The sequence below is a fragment of the Rhinolophus sinicus genome, chromosome 17 (genome assembly GCF_057876585.1).
Source record: "Rhinolophus sinicus isolate RSI-liver-muscle chromosome 17, RSI-T2T, whole genome shotgun sequence".
Taxonomy (NCBI): domain Eukaryota; kingdom Metazoa; phylum Chordata; class Mammalia; order Chiroptera; family Rhinolophidae; genus Rhinolophus; species Rhinolophus sinicus.
In genome coordinates, this window is record NC_142517.1 from 120,852,524 (window position 1) to 120,868,221 (window position 15,698).

The 15,698-nt window shown below is 38.6% G+C and overlaps 1 protein-coding gene across 34 annotated transcripts in view; it reads left to right on the plus strand.

The window, feature by feature from the left end:
• CLASP1 (cytoplasmic linker associated protein 1) overlaps nucleotides 1–15,698 on the plus strand; it is a 248,687-nt gene that overhangs the window by 90,463 nt on the left and 142,526 nt on the right. For all 34 annotated transcript variants that reach the window (XM_088793701.1, XM_088793677.1, XM_088793690.1 and 31 more), the window contains exons 7-8: nucleotides 1,290–1,387; nucleotides 15,413–15,480. In XM_088793701.1, the coding sequence (XP_088649827.1) occupies nucleotides 1,290–1,387; nucleotides 15,413–15,480 (166 nt within the window). The remainder of the gene's footprint in view (nucleotides 1–1,289; nucleotides 1,388–15,412; nucleotides 15,481–15,698) is intronic.

Sequence of the window (15,698 nt, forward strand, 5' to 3'; positions counted from 1 at the left end):
CTACACCTTCAACAGGTTGGCCTTGGTTACATTGTTTATTAAAGAAAGTTTCCCCCCCCACCTTTTTATTTGCAAAATTTTAAACCTCTGTAAAAACTGAAAGAGTACTATAGAGAACACCCATATTGGCCAGTTAACATTTTGTCACATTTGTTTTATATCTCTATATATGTACACACACACACACACACACACACACACACACACACACACACACAGACACACAGAAATACGCTTTTGTCCCTGAACCATTTGAAAGTATCTTACAGATGATATTTTTACTCCTAAATGCTTCAGTATGTATCTCCTAATAAGGATATTTTCTTAACATAACCACAAGTCATTTTCACATTCAAGAAATTTAACATTGGTACAGTGATAATGTTTGATACACAATCCATATTCAAATTTCCCCAAATTTTTGTTTTTTAAAATCTGTTCTGTGTCTTGAACCTTATTTGTTGCTGCTTGCTTAGTTCGTATTGTGTTTGGCCAGGCTGCTTACTTGCTTCTCTTGACGCATATGTTTCTCAGGTCTGCTTCCACACCTTTGCACAGGCTATGCCTTGTTTGGAATCTGTCTCATTCCATCTTTTCCTGGTAAAATGTGGTTCATCTAAGCCCATTTTAAATGGTTCCTTCCTCTTCCATAAAATGGTTCTTGGTATCCTCTGGAGTGCTCGTTCCCTCCCCTAAACTGTACGAGCTCTTTGTACTCTTGTATGACGTTTATTACACCCTGCCCCGTGTTAAATGTAGAATTTATGGACTTCTTCCCATTTGCTTTTTAGAGCGATGAGGTGGGTTTTTTGTTGTTGTTGTTTTGTTTTGTTTTTTAAATGAGCTTGAATACAAGGCTCTGTGTAGCCTGTACCCCCCAATTTTTTGTTGCTCCCTAAGTGTTAGTTTGACCTAAATCCAGAATACTTTGCATGGTGTTTTATTTTCAGTACAGTTCATTTATTTGTAGTGTTTTCTAATTTGGAAAGATGCCCTGAAAATTCTAGAGTCCTGACAACATCGTAAGGAATGAAAAATAACTAAGGGATATGGACTTGAACATGTGTATAGCAATGGGACCTAAGCTTTTTCTGCTCTTTGGAATTGTACCCGTAGAGTCAGAACTGTTAATGTGGCTTTATGGAGTCCAGCATCCAGAAGGCATTGTATTCACAGTTGTGTTGGTAAATTGGTGATAAACTTGGGGTGGTGTATAGCCTGTTGTGACCCAGCAGGAAGTCCTGTGGAATGACACAGAGCAGCTGTAAGATCTCTTCTTTTACATCCAGGTCCGAGATGCAGCAATAAACAGCTTAGTGGAGATTTACAGACATGTAGGAGAACGTGTGAGGGCAGATCTCAGTAAAAAAGGATTGCCACAGTCCCGGTGAGTTCAGACATTTTTCCTTTCTTCTCCTTTTTCCACCCTCTTCTTTTTCATTTAACATTTTGGTTTGTACTACTTATTTTGTTGGGGTAATTTTATTCAAAGAATATATGGTTAGTGGAGTGGTGGCTGGATATCTTTCCAGATCATACAGTCGTATGTCCGGGGTCCCCTCCCATTCCACTTCCTCAGAAGTGAGCCTCTCTCACCCACACACCTCGCCAGGGCTCATTCCATGTGCTGATTTTAGAAGCATATTTAAAACCAATTGGTGTTGAAAAATTCAACATTCTTTTGCTTCATATGGTTCTATATCTTGCATACACATAGCACCTAGTATGCTATGAATATATTTGTTTAGAATATATTTGTTTAGAATATATTTGTTTGCATGAATGAAGCCTTTCTCAAATGAGTTTGAATAGAAATATATAAATAATAATTCTGGAAAACCTCTTTGAAATGGTACTTCTGTGTTTGGTAATGTCAGTCTCAGTGTGTAGAAGCCCACGCAAGGGGCGTCTCATCAGATCAGGACAGCGTGAAGACACAGATGTGTCTGTTGTAGGCAGAATCTAAAAAGTAATGAACAATCAGATGTCTATAGTTTGAGCCATGATGCAGAAACCTTACACCATGTGAATTCTAAAGCCTTTGCCCCACCCCATTCCTTTAAGGGGAGAAAGCAGTGAGAACACCCTGGGAAGTTAGACATGGATTGGACTCACAGAGCAGCATGTCAGAGCCTGTCGTCGTGGCCGTGGGAAAGCAGAGGCCCAGAGACATGAAGTGACTTGAGAGATGACACAGCGAGTCAGAGTCAGAGCTAAGACGGAAGCCCTGCTCTCTGACTCGCTCTTTAATTTTCTTTTCTTCGTTTTCCAAAAATGTTTACCGATCATCTAGATATGGGCTGGAACATTGAAATATGCAGGATTCATGTGTCTTGCTGCCCCTCAGTTGAATATGACAGAAGTGGGCCTCTGTCCTTAAGGTGGGGGTTCCTCGAGCAGCGGAGTGGAGAGCTACACGTGTTTGTGGCTGACGGTGATATCTGACCCCAGTGAGGCTGTCACCACGGCCCCTGTGCTGTGCACAAGATAACGAGGGGGAATTAAACTGCTTTTCATGTGTTTTACAGAAGGCAATCTCTGAGCATAGGATTTATTTTTTATTCTGTGTTTCATCAACCCCAGACTTCTGGTCTTTAGGAGAGAAACTTAAAGACAAAACTACCAAATACTCTTTTGGGAATATTGGAGGACCTGGGTGAACAGTGGGAGCAGGGGCTGGAAGGAGAGGGCTGGCTGATGATGACGTCACCACCATTGTTGGGAAAACAGGCCTTGAACAGTGAAATCCTTCTGCTCCCAGGACGGTCTCACCGTGCTGTGCAGCTCATGGCAGCCCTCGGATGAGAACGGGCCATCTTACACAGTGGGGTTCCTGTGTCATGTTTGGGTGTTGCCGTAGTGAGCGAATAGATGTGGGGAAATGACATGGGAAAACTGACATCTAGAGAGGTCAGTGCAGAAGAGAGTTAAATAGCAGGCCTGACGCTGCTGCTGTCTCGGAAAGCCTGCTTGCAACGTTTGGGAAGGTTCCCACCTTTCCCAGAGTAGCTGACAGTGGCTCACTGTGCCCCGCCATGCAGGTGCTGTGCTGCACACCTGCTTTCCTTCTGGTAAGTGCCAGGCAGTGGCTGTCTGCTGACCAGCCCCAGGAAAAACCCAGGCTCTGAGACTAATGAGTAGACGTTTCACACATTGTCACAACCTGTTGCTGGGGGATTAACTGCGTCCTGTGTGACTTCACCAGTGGGGACTTTAGGAAGCTCATGCCTGGTTCCTCTGGACTTCACACCGTTTTTCCCTTTGCTGATTGTTTGTGTGTCCTTTGACTCTAACAGTCATAGCTGCATGGCTTATGCTGAGTCTTGAGAGTCGTCCTAGACAATCGTTAAATGCAGGGGTGGTCTGGGGGACCCTCAGTCCAGAGGGTGATTTAGGTGCGGTCCCAAAGGCAGTTAGTGCCCGAGCGGGGCTAGGACCTTCTCTTCCAGGCTCCCAGTATGTGTTTCATGTGTTCTTTCCCCTACCGCTCTCCTTTTTAAAAATAATATTTAAAAAACTACAGAGGAGCTTGGGGCTTTGTGAATAGGACTGGGGTTTCTGTTACCTCATGCTACCTAAAATCCGAAGTTCTGAACCAAATGGAGAAGGGAGTCCCAGCAAAACGGACCCACAGGCTTCACAGCCATTGTTGTAAAACTCAGCATTCACATGCGTGGAGCACGAGGCTGAGGGGTCTTTCAAATCTGCTCTAGTGGAAGAAGCTGAAACTTCACTTTTCTTGGTGTTTGTTGGAAGGCGTTACCTGATGTAGCACTGTGAGAGTCAGAGGCTCTTGCCTTTATTTTGTCAGGAGACGTGATCATGTGGAACAACTTAAAGAATCCTACCATTGTTTGGGAAATGCAGTGTCTGCTCTTCGTGGCTCCACGTGACTGGCTGGAATGCTTGAATAGTTTAGACCTTTGTTACGTCATTATAGACATTTTTTTGTTATTATGTGAACATAGCAGATTTTTCAGCTTAGCAAACAAGATTTTCCATAGGATTTACAAAATACTGTAGAATTTGCTTAATGCTTTTTAAAACTTGGAGTTAGTCCTGGAATAAAAATGTCGACCTCTTGTTTTGAGTTTGTTCACTGAGTGAGCGCTGTATTTGATAAGAAGATCTCTAAGAAATAGATGAAAAATAATGCCTTAATATCAGCTAAATGACTTAAATAATGAGAGTAATCTCATTGGAGCAGCAGTTTTCTCTGTTCATTTCACAGTTGTGAAAAGAGACTTGTACATTCATCCGCTTCACTTTGGAGGAGCTGGAATTATGCGTATGATGTTGGTGAGGCATACTTGGCAACTAAATAAAATGTAGATAGACTTCCTGCAATCTCCCTCTGTGGTTTACTTTCATAGACGTGCTTTCAGCACGCTTTGACATTCACTGTTCTCCCATTGGATATTTCAGAAAATACTTTCATTCATTGTGGTATAATTTAGTTTTCAAAGCTATGGAGAAAAGACAGGTCACTGGTGTTAATTTTTTTTCTGATACCATCATTTGGGAACCAAGCTCCTGAAACAGCAGCTGCTTTAAACATGAAGATAATTTCATTTATAGATAGAGCTGATTGATGCGTGTCATCTGATACATTGTCACTATTTGGTAAACAGTTTTGTATCATTCTCATAATATTTGTTTTGCTATTTCAACCTATATAAAAATGCATAAACATTCACTAGACATTATTACTTAATGATTGTATTATTAGGGGAAAAATGGAAACTTTGTTATTTTTAATTTAGTTGCTAAAGCTTTATAGTGTTCTGGAGAGGGCCCAGGGCAGAAGGATGAGAGACATGCTCTGTGATATCGCCTCTCATGTTTAATTTTGTTTTCTGTCAGGGTTGTTTATGTGGAGAGAGTTGACTAGGTTTATGAGATACATTGGCAAAAGCCAGTGCCTCACCCCTTCTGCTAGTTTCCCTCAGAGGCAAACACAGTCAGCTGTTTTTATTGATTCTTTTGTATCTACTGCTGTGTCTTAGTTTTTTGTCCCTATAAGAATTTTGCTTCGCATTATGGAGGGTGAATTTCAGCTCGCTTCCCTCCTACCCTCCCTCGTGTGTGCTTGTCATTTCATCCACCAAACACAGTCGTGTTTTAATTGTGATGAGGACAACATTTCGTTTATATTAGGACTGTGTATGCTATTCACCGATCACTATTTATATGTGGTGAACTGTGACTGCCTTTTTACCCCCAGAACCTTTTGTTTTCCCTGGGTTAATACTCCATCTGACTTTCATTTGCGTAGCTGGCTACACACTACCCTGTACTAGGACTGTCTGCCTGACAGTCTGTGAACCTCTCATGAGCGTGTTCAGTCTGGCTGGCCGCCTTCACTGCCTCCTGTTCCCTTTATCATCCTGACATCTCTCTCTGTCATCATCCTGGGGCTTCACTTCTGCTGTCTCTGCAGGTGCATCTGCTGTTTTTTGGAGACCATGTCTTTTTTTGTTTTTTCTTGGTTTTCTCTCTCATTTTAGTTATGCATATCCTCCAATAGCTCTCTGAGAAAAGATGTGGAGAAGGGGACCTTTTTGAGTCTGAGAATATCATTACTCTATCCTGACATTGATAGTTTGTCAGGGTTTAGAAATCTAGACTGGAAGTATTTTCATCTAGAATGTTAAAACTAATATCCATTGTGTTCCAGCTTTCAGTGTTCCTTCTGAGAAGGTCAAAGTCATTCAGATTCTTCATCCTGTGTAGGTAATTTTGATTCTCTTTGTCTCCAGTGTTCGTCTGAAACTTTATGATGATGGGTGTTATGTGAGACTATTTCCGTTGTGCTGTGTAGTTGGAGGACCTCTCAATCTGGAACCTCATGTTGCTTGTATTGGGCAAGTTTCTTTCAAAATATGACTATATTTGTAGATAGTTATATGACCACTTGGACTAGTTTTCTGATTTTTCTCACCCATTTTACAGCTTTACAATTTTGTTCTGTCTTCTGAGAGTTTTTCTCAAATTTATCTTCCAACCATTCTATTGGGTATTTGATTTAAAAATTTTTCCTTTTTTGTTTTAATTTCTAAGCTCTCTTTTTTGTCCACTGTATGTTCCATTTTTATAGCATTCTATTTTCTTTTCTAATAAGGGCTTTCTTATTGAAATATTTCATAAACTAATTTTCATATTTTCATAATTAACCGTTAACTTTTTTAAGTGGACAGATCAGTGGTTTTTAGTATATTCACAAAGTTGTGTGTCCCACTATCTAGTTTTAGAACATTCTCATCACCCCCAAAAGAAATCCCATATCCATTAGCAGTTACTCTCCATTCCTTTTTTTCCTTCAGCTCCTGGCAACTACTATTACTCTACTTTTTAATTCTATGGATTTGCCTTTTTTGGACATCACGTGCAAATAAAATCACACAAAATGTAGCCTTCTGTTGACTGACTTTTTTCGTTTACCGTAATGTTTTCAAGATTCAACCATGTTGTAGCATGAGTCATTCTTTTTTATTGCCGAATAAAATTCTATTGTATGTATATACCAAATTTTGTTTATTCATTCTTCTGTTGGACACTTGAGTTGCTTCCACATTTTGGCTCTTGTGAATAATGCTGCTGTGAAAATGGGTGTACAAATATCTGTTGTTTCCTGCCTTCAGTTCTTTAGGGTATATACCTAGAAGTAAAATTGCTGGATCATATGGTAATTCTCTGTTTAATTTTTTGAGGAACTGTCATACTGTTTTCTATAGCTACCGCACCAAAATGCATTCCACCAGCAGTGCACATCCTTGCCAACAATTGTTATTTTCTGTTTTTTCTTGTTTTTGTTTTAATAATAGCCATCCTAATGGGTATCTTGTGGTTTTGGTCTTGACAGATTTTTTTTTATGGGACATTTGTTGAAAATCTGTTGACCATTAATATAAGGATTTTATTCTGTAATCTCAAATTTGATTCCATTGATCTGTATTCTTGTCCTTCTATTACTACCACACTGTCTTGATTAATGTAGCTTTGTAGTAAATTTTGAAATCCAAGTTCTTTTAAAGATTGTTTTGCCCGGTCTGGGTGCCTTGTGTGTCCATATTAATTTTAGGATGAACTTACAAATTTCTGCACAAAAGGGCAACTTGGATTTTGGTAGGAGCTGAATCTGTAATGAATCTTGGGAATATTGCCATCATAACAATATTGTCTTCCAATCCATGAACATGGAATGTCTTTTCATTTTTTTGAAGTCTAATGACTTTCAAAAAATTAGGAGGAAAGCTTTCAGTCTTTCAACATTAATTATGTTACCTGTGGGTGTTTTCGTATATGCCTTTATGAGGTTGAAGTAGTTCTGTTCCTAGTTTGTTGAGTGTTTTTGTCATGAGAGGATGTTAGATTTCGTCAAATACTTTTTCTGAATCTATTGAGATGATTACGTTACTGTGTTTTTATTCTATTGATATGTTGTATTACATTAATTGATTTTCAGATAATAAACCAGCCTTGCATTCCTGGGATAAATCCCACTTGGTCATGGTGTATAACTCTTGTTATATGCTTCAGGATTCATAAGGAATAATGGTCTGTACTTTTATTGTGATGTCTTTTTCTGGTTTTGGTTCTATTGTAACACTAGCCTCATAGAATGAGTTGGAAAATGTTCCCTCCTCTTCTATTTTTTAGTGTGTGTGTGTGTGTGTGTGTGTGTGTGTGTACGTAAGTAGACTTTATTTTTTAGAGCAGTTTTAGATTTATAGAAAAAACTGACTGGAAAGTGTATAGAGTTCTTTTATTCCTCTCCTCCCCCACCTATGATTTCCCCTTTTCTCATCGATATTTTATAAGAGTTTGTGAAGGAGGATTGGCACTAATTCTTCTTTAAACATTTATTAGAATTCACCAAATGTAAAGCCATCTGGGCCTTTGCTTTAGGGATGTGCTTTGATTACTAATTCAATCTCTTGTTATTGGTCTCTTCAGATTTTGTTTCTTTTTGAGTCAGTTTTGGTATTTTGGTATTTTAGGAATTTTATCTAGGTTATCTAATTTTTGACACGCAATTCATAGTGTTCTCTTGTAAATCCTTTTTGTTTTTATAAGAGCAATAGTAATGTATCTTCTTTTGTCTTTCAATTTAAGTAATTTGAGTCATCATTTTTCTGGTCATTCTAGCTAAAGGTTTGTCAAATTTATTCATCTTTTCAAAAAACTAACTTTTGTTTTTTTGTTTTTCTATATTTTACAAATTTCTGTTCTAGTCTGCATTTCTTCCTTTTGCTTGGTTTGATTTGTTTTTGCTTTTTATTCCCTCAGTTTTTTAAGGTGAATTTTAGGTTATTGATTTGAGATATTCTCTTTCAGTGTAGGCATTATGCCTGTATATTTTTCTGTAAGTAGTGCTTTAGCTTCATCCTTTAAGTTTTGGTATTTTGTGTTTTCATTTTAATCAAACCATTTTCTGATTTCTTTTTTTTGTTTCCATGTTTGACCCATTTGTTAATTAAGAGTGTTTCGTTAAATTCCTACATTATTTGTGACTTTCCCATTTCTACTTGTTACTGATTTCTAATTTTATCCTGTATGTAGTCACATATCATAATTTTTTCGGTGGTTTCAGTTCTTTGAAATTTATTAAGGCTTGTTTTGTGGCCTAGCATGTTGTCTTCTTTACTGGAGAATGTTCCATGTGCACTTGAGAAGAATCTGTATTCTGTTGTCCATTATTGAAAGGTGCAGTATTGAAGTCTCCAATTAATACTTCCGAATTATCTGTTTATTTCTTTAATTCTGTGACTTTTTGCTTCATATATTTGGGGACTCTGTTCTTAGGTGCTTTGTTATATCTTCCTGATCATTGATCCTTTTATCATTGTAAAATGTATCTTTGTCCCTGGTAGCAATTTTGGTCTTAAAATCGATACTGTCTGATAATAGTATAACCACTCTAGGTCTCTTTTAAGCACAGTTTGAATGGAATATTTTTTTTTCCATCCTTTTACTTTTAACGTCTGTGTTTTTGTATCTAAAGTGAGTCTCTTGTAGGTAGCATATAGTTGGGTCTTGTTTATTCAGTCTGACAATTTTTGCCTTTTCATTGCAGTGTTTGTTTTTATTTAATGTAGTACTGATAAGGTAAAATTCATTTCTACAGTTTTGCTGTTTGTGTTCTATATGCCATGACTTTTTCGTTTTTTGGTTCCTCCATTATTGCCTTATTTTGTGTTAAATAGATATTTTCTAGTGTGCCATTTTAGTTTTCTTGCTGTTTCTTTTGCTATTCTCTTTTGGAATTATCTTCTTAGTGTTTGTTCTGGGGATTTCAACTGACATTTTAACTTATAGCAAGCTAGTTTGAAGTATTACCATTAATTTCAATATTAAAAACTATTCCTTCATAGTTTTCTCTCCTCCTGTCTTTTGCTGTTCTTGTCATGCAAATTACATCTTTGTACCTTATAAGCTTGCCAGCACAGTTTTATAATTATTGCTTTATGCAATTTCCTTTTAAGTCATTTAAGTCAAGAAAAGATTTATAAACAAAAAAAGTACATTTATGCTATTTTTTATATTTATATATGTTTTACATTTACCTTTATAGTTGCTTTTACTGGTGTTCTTTATATCTTTATGTGGGTTTGGGCCATTGTATGGCATTCTTTCATTTCAGTTTGAAGGACTCTTATTTTTTATTGAAGATTGTCTTAAATTCTTTATTTTCCCCACTACAGTCTGTACTGTTATATTGGTAGTATGGCTTCATGTAAAGACTCAAATGTCTGGTCCATAGAGGATTCTGTACTTCATCTTTGAGGATAATTTTGTTGGATATAGAATTCTTGATTGAGATTTTAAATTTCAGGACTTTAAACATGTCAGCTCACTGCTGCCTGGCCTCCATTGGTTTGTATGAGAAATTAGTTATTAATCTCATTGTGGATGCTTGTACATGATGAGTGGCTTCTCTATTGTTGCTTTCAAGATTTTCGTCTTTTCTTTTGACAGTGTGCTTATCATGTGTCCAGGTTAGGATCTCGTTAACTTTATCCTATTTGGAATTTGTTAAGCTTCTTGAATATGTAATTAATATTTTACATAAAATTAGGGAAGTTTTTTGGTCATTTGTTTCTTGATATATTCTTTCTGTCCTTTTCTCTTGGGATTCTCATTATATGTATGTTGCTATGTTGGTATTGTAAGATGACAGTCTCGTAGGATCTTTCACTTTTTTTCCTTCTGTTTCTCAGACATGGTATTGTCAGTTGACTATCGTTCAAGTTGACTGCTTCTTTCTTCTCACAGCTCGAATTCATTGTTGAGTCCCTCTACTGAATTTTTGATTTCAGTTATTATATTCTTCGTTTCTTGAATTTCTCTATGATTCTTATGTGTTCTGTCTCTTTATTGATATTCTCTATTGGTGAGACATTGTTCTTACACTTTCCTTTAGTTATTTAGAAATACTTTTCTTTAGTTCTTTACAGCATATTTATAGTACTTGATTTCAAGTGTTCATCTAGTTAAGTCTAACATCTGGGCTGCCACTAAGGATAGTTCCTGTTGACTGATTTCCTTTTCTTGTGTGTGGGCCATGTTTTCTTGTTTTTCTACATGTTTCATAATTTTTTGTTGGAGCTGGTCATTTTAAGTATGTTGTGGCAACTCTGATAATCACATTCTTTCTCCCTCCCAGGTTTGTTGTTGTTTTGGCGTTTGTTGTTTTGTTGCTCATTGCTTATTTAGTGACTTTCCTGAACAAATTCTGTCAAGTCTGTAGTTTTTGTTGTGTATGGCTACTGAAGTCTCTGCTCGGCTAGCTTAGTGTTCAGCTAATGATTGGACAGAGATTCCCTTACACGCTTTCAGGCAGTAAGTCTCCCAGCCGTTGCTGAAGGGCCCTCTGTGCCTATTGGGACATGCTCCTAGTTTTCTGGCAGGCAGTCTCTGCATCGCTGCGTCCCCCTGACTGCCTGCTTGTGCAGAGCTCCCAGGTTAGCTAGACGTGAGGCATTGCCTTCTTGGCTCTTTCCTAGGCATGTGCCTTCTGGTTTCCTGGGAACATGTCGGAGCTTCTCAGATTTCCTTGTGAACATCTTATTCTCCAGTTTTTCCTTGTAAGCGTTTGGTCCATTTCTTTGTCCCAGTTTTTATTGCCATCTCAGGCAGCTGCCATGTCAAACAGTTGTCCCTGATTCTTTTTGATCATGGCTTCAAGGTAAAGAGTCTTGCACGGAGCATGCTCTGAATCAGGTCAGATAAAGACAAACCCTGTGCATGGGGGTTTCAGGATATGCCAGACAGGTCAAATAATGACAGTTCTCTGGGAACGGGGATTTTTTTGACTGAGCTGCAAACATGTTCAACGCTTTCCAGGGGCTGTGAGGCTGCTGGTTTTCAGACGACTGTAAATTGTGAGGTTGTTAGTCTTCATCTGGTGAGTTGGAGCTGGAAATAGGGCATAGGAAAACTTCCTGTTCTTACGAAGATTCAGCCACTTAGTTTTTTTTTGAAGAATTCTCCTCGGGTTGTTGCAAGCCTTTGTTTAAATTTCTAGTTTTGAAAAACTTGATTTTGCCCATGGTTTCTTTGCGTCTTTGGAGGAGCAGATGGTCAGAGTTCTTTATTCTGCCGTTTTTGAGGGGCTCCTCCCCTGTTTGCTTTTTTAATTTGCAATAGTATCTCTTTGGAAGTATTGGTGGCATATTTAAAAAACATTTCATAGCCTCTTCTTTCCTCGAAGGTGGGATTTTTGGGTATGTGTTTATTCATGTTGGTTTCTATTTTTCATTTTAGATTTGTTCATGTATCTTAGAATTTTTGGTTGTATGCTCATATTAAAGAGTAGTGGACTAAAAAGCCAACGAGAAAGCTCTGAGTGTACAGGTGGAGCTTGTTGACTCAGAGATTACTAGCATTTGCTTCTAGGAAATTGTTTTAAATATGAGGTGTGATCAAAAAATACGGTGCAGGGCCGGCCCAGTGGCTCAGGCGGTTGGAGCTCCGTGCTCCTAACTCCGAAGGCTGCTGGTTCGATTCCCACATGGGAAGGTGGGCTCTCAACCACAAGGTTGCCAGTTTGATTCCTCGAGTCCCGCAAGGGATGGTGGGCAGCGCCCCCTGCAACTAAAATTGAACACGGCACCTTGAGCTGAGCTGCCGCTGAGCTCCCGGATGGCTCAGTTGGTTGGAGTGCGTCCTCTCAACCACAAGGTTGCTGGTTCGACTCCCGCAAGGGATGGTGGGCTGTGCCCCCTGCAACTACCAGCAGCGACTGGACCTGGAGCTGAGCTGCACCCTCCACAACTAAGACTGAAAGAACAACAACTTGAAGCTGAACAGAACCCTCCATAACTAAGATTGTCCTGTTCCCCTTCCCCAATAAAATCTAAAAAAAAAAAAAAAATTTAAAAAATACGGTGCATGTTTAAATAAAAAATAATGTATTCGAATAAAAGACACATTGCCATTAATCCCTCTGGAAATACTCCCCCTCACTTTGAACACACTTACCCATTGTTCTTGTCAGTTTCTGAAGCAGTTCTGGAAGTCCTCTCTTATGAGTGTCTTTAGTTGTACTGTCATGGCTGCCTCGATGTCCTGAATTGATTCAAAATGTTTACCTTTCATGGTCATTTTGGCTTCTGGGAAGAGCCAGAAGTTGCATGCTGCCAGATCCAGTGAATAAGGTGGATGAAGACACACTGTAATGTTTTTATTTGACAAAAATTGCTGTACCAGATGCAATGTGTGACATGGAGCGTTGTCCTGATGGAGGATGAAACCATTTCCCCATTTCTCAGGCCGTTCATGATCCATGATTTACAGCATACTTTAAAACACACCTTCTCTCAACCATAGCTCACACCCGACTGACTGCACCGAACAAGTTGAAACTTGTCACACACTGTTACTAAGGTTCCATGAGCCGCTTTCCATATTGAAGATCCCTGCCTTTCTGTTGGATGGCACTCAGCTGCAGCATTCACCATATTTTTTTATCATACCTCGTATATATTATAAAATATTCTAGGAAGGAGTAATTACATAGATCGAGATCTTAACAATAAAATAAATGACAATTGAATTGAACAATTGAATATAAAATTAAGAAAAACGGGGGAATGATATTGGTTATTGTCAAACTAGTAAAGACATTTTATTTCGAATTTGAGATCTAGAGCTTTAAAATTAAAAAAATTGACTTCAGAGGCTAATCATTAGTTATGTACTACTGTTATTGAACATATAAACGCATCCTGTTAGACTTGTGTAAATTGATGGGTCCCAAGAGAGGCATTTCATAATGCTGGGTGACTCAGACCTAGCAAAAACCATTCATCCTAAGGAATGCTTTGTTGGTGTTAGGCTGTCAGGTTACTGATCTCTTGAGGTGATAACCTTGATAGGAGCCATTGTTATGGGCATTATTGATCAGAAAATGAGGCAGCTCATGAGACAGGAGTGAAAGTAGAGGGAAAGGTACCTGCCTGAGGTTTTCTGAATTAGGCACAGATGCCAGTAACAGTAATCTTTTTAGCATTCTCATACTAAGCTGTTTGGGCCTGCCAGTTGTGGATAATGTGGCCACAGTAAGTAGACATTACCATGGATAGGGAACTACATTTGCCACAATTGCCATTGATAATGGCAAATACTTTCCAAGGAATGGAAGAAATGATTGCCCCCTCCCAGTATTTCAGGAACAGCCAGAGTAGAGGTATACCTTGTCCCTAACTTGCAAATATGCAGGGACACTCATGTCAGAGGGTATAGTTGTGACACAATAAAGTGGTAACTTAGGGCACACCCTGACAACCTGTCTAGTGATACTATTTATGGGCTTTTTAAGCCATTGGAGATCTTGTTACTTATAAAAGGGAAGGTGATGGAAACATCATAAGAAATTGATTCCAAGGGCTCTTTTTCCAGATGTTTAGTAACCACTGGATTTGAAAGTGAGTGGTAGTTTTACTTATATCTGGTCCTGAGATGACAAACACATTTTTGATTTAATGCCAACTTTGATTAATTGGTAGTGAGTGGCTTCCTTGAGCAGCTTTGAGAAGGATTCTGAGGCTACATCTGGACTTAGATGGAAGGATGGGTTAAAGATACTGATGTCTGCGGTGGAACGGGAAGGGGCAGACGCAGTGTATCAGGCTAGTTCATCCCTTTCATTTTACTTCTGTTTGCTGATGTGTGTTTCTGGCTCCTCTGTTACTTAGAATGTAACATTCTAAGTAGAATAGAATGAAGTGGAAGTAAATAGAAGCTCTGGAGAGGGGGAACTTGACACAGTCAGCATCTAGCTAGCTCAGTGCTAGTTTCAGTGAATGAACTGAGACCAGTTTTCCATAACGGGGCAGGAGACAAGATTAGGTACCAGCTCTTCCCCACAGTGATGTAACTCTCCTGCAGGACGCAGTGCTAGGTGTGTACAGAACACTAAAAATGCAGTTCCCATCCCTACGCCCACGGAGCTTCCATTCTGGTTGGGAAGAAAAGACTAACATGGTTGAAATGATTAGTTTGTATGACAGGATGGCTTGTAGGAAAGTGCCAAAATTTCTAGTTTGGTCCCTGAAATGGGTGGCATGGGTGTGAATGCAAAAGTACATTACCTTGGAATCTTAACCTTTGTACTTATTCAGATGTATCTCTGTTTTGCTTAGGAAAGGTGCTTTTTCCTTACTCTTCCCCCACCACCCCTCAATTTTTCTTTCATATTTGTGTCACTAGGATGAAATATTTTGACTGGTTTAGGAGTTTTGCGTCAATTTAAATGTCAAGGGGAAAATGATCCATTAATGGAAAATAAATGTCATGTTGATTTTTAAGCTGAAGGTTATCCTGTCACAATGTTTGTTTCTAGAGAAGTTATTTATAGCATTTTTGAATTAAGCGTAAGTCACAGAAAAGCCTTTGCATTGTAATATCATAGCAGTTTGAAAATCTTTATCCTAAGTAATCAACAGTCTGTGCTTAGGCAGAAATAGGAGAAGTACACGCTTTTCATAATGTATGCACATTTTGTGTAGAGCACCCAGTCAGTTTAATACAATGTCTGGGAGCATGTGCTCTGGATTCTTACTCTCAGGGCTGGCATCTCCACCAGAACTGTCACCTTATGTAAGCTATGGGGGTTTTGATTTCCTCATCTGTAAAATGGGCATGATAGTAATACTGTGTAAGGCTGTTATAAGGGTTGAACGAGGTCTTTCAGTTAGAGCCCTTAGGTCAGTGCTTGGCTTATAATAAGTGCTCAATTATTGTTAGCTATTGATATTGTTATTAACATAGTTACTGTTTTTGTTATTCGGTGGGTGTGTATCATTGATTTTGTTTTCTTGGAGTATGACAGCTTCACATTAGTGTTTTAATGTAGTTGACTAAACAATGATGGTTAATAGTTTATATATATATACTTTTTTTCACACAGATTGAATGTAATTTTTACAAAATTTGATGAAGTCCAGAAATCTGGAAACATGATACAGTCTGCAAATGGTGAGTAGAAAAAGCAGTCATTCTATTTTTGCTTTTTCAGTTTTATGTCAGTAATTGTGCTCTTTTTGAACAGTTGAATTTGATACCTTGATAAGGGTTTGTAGGTCTTAAGACTTAACCTCCATTTCCCACTTTCCCAAGCCAGAAACTATGGAGTTGTCCTTGACTTTCTTTCATAACTGACGTTGAGTCCGTCGGCTGATCCTGTTGGCTATACT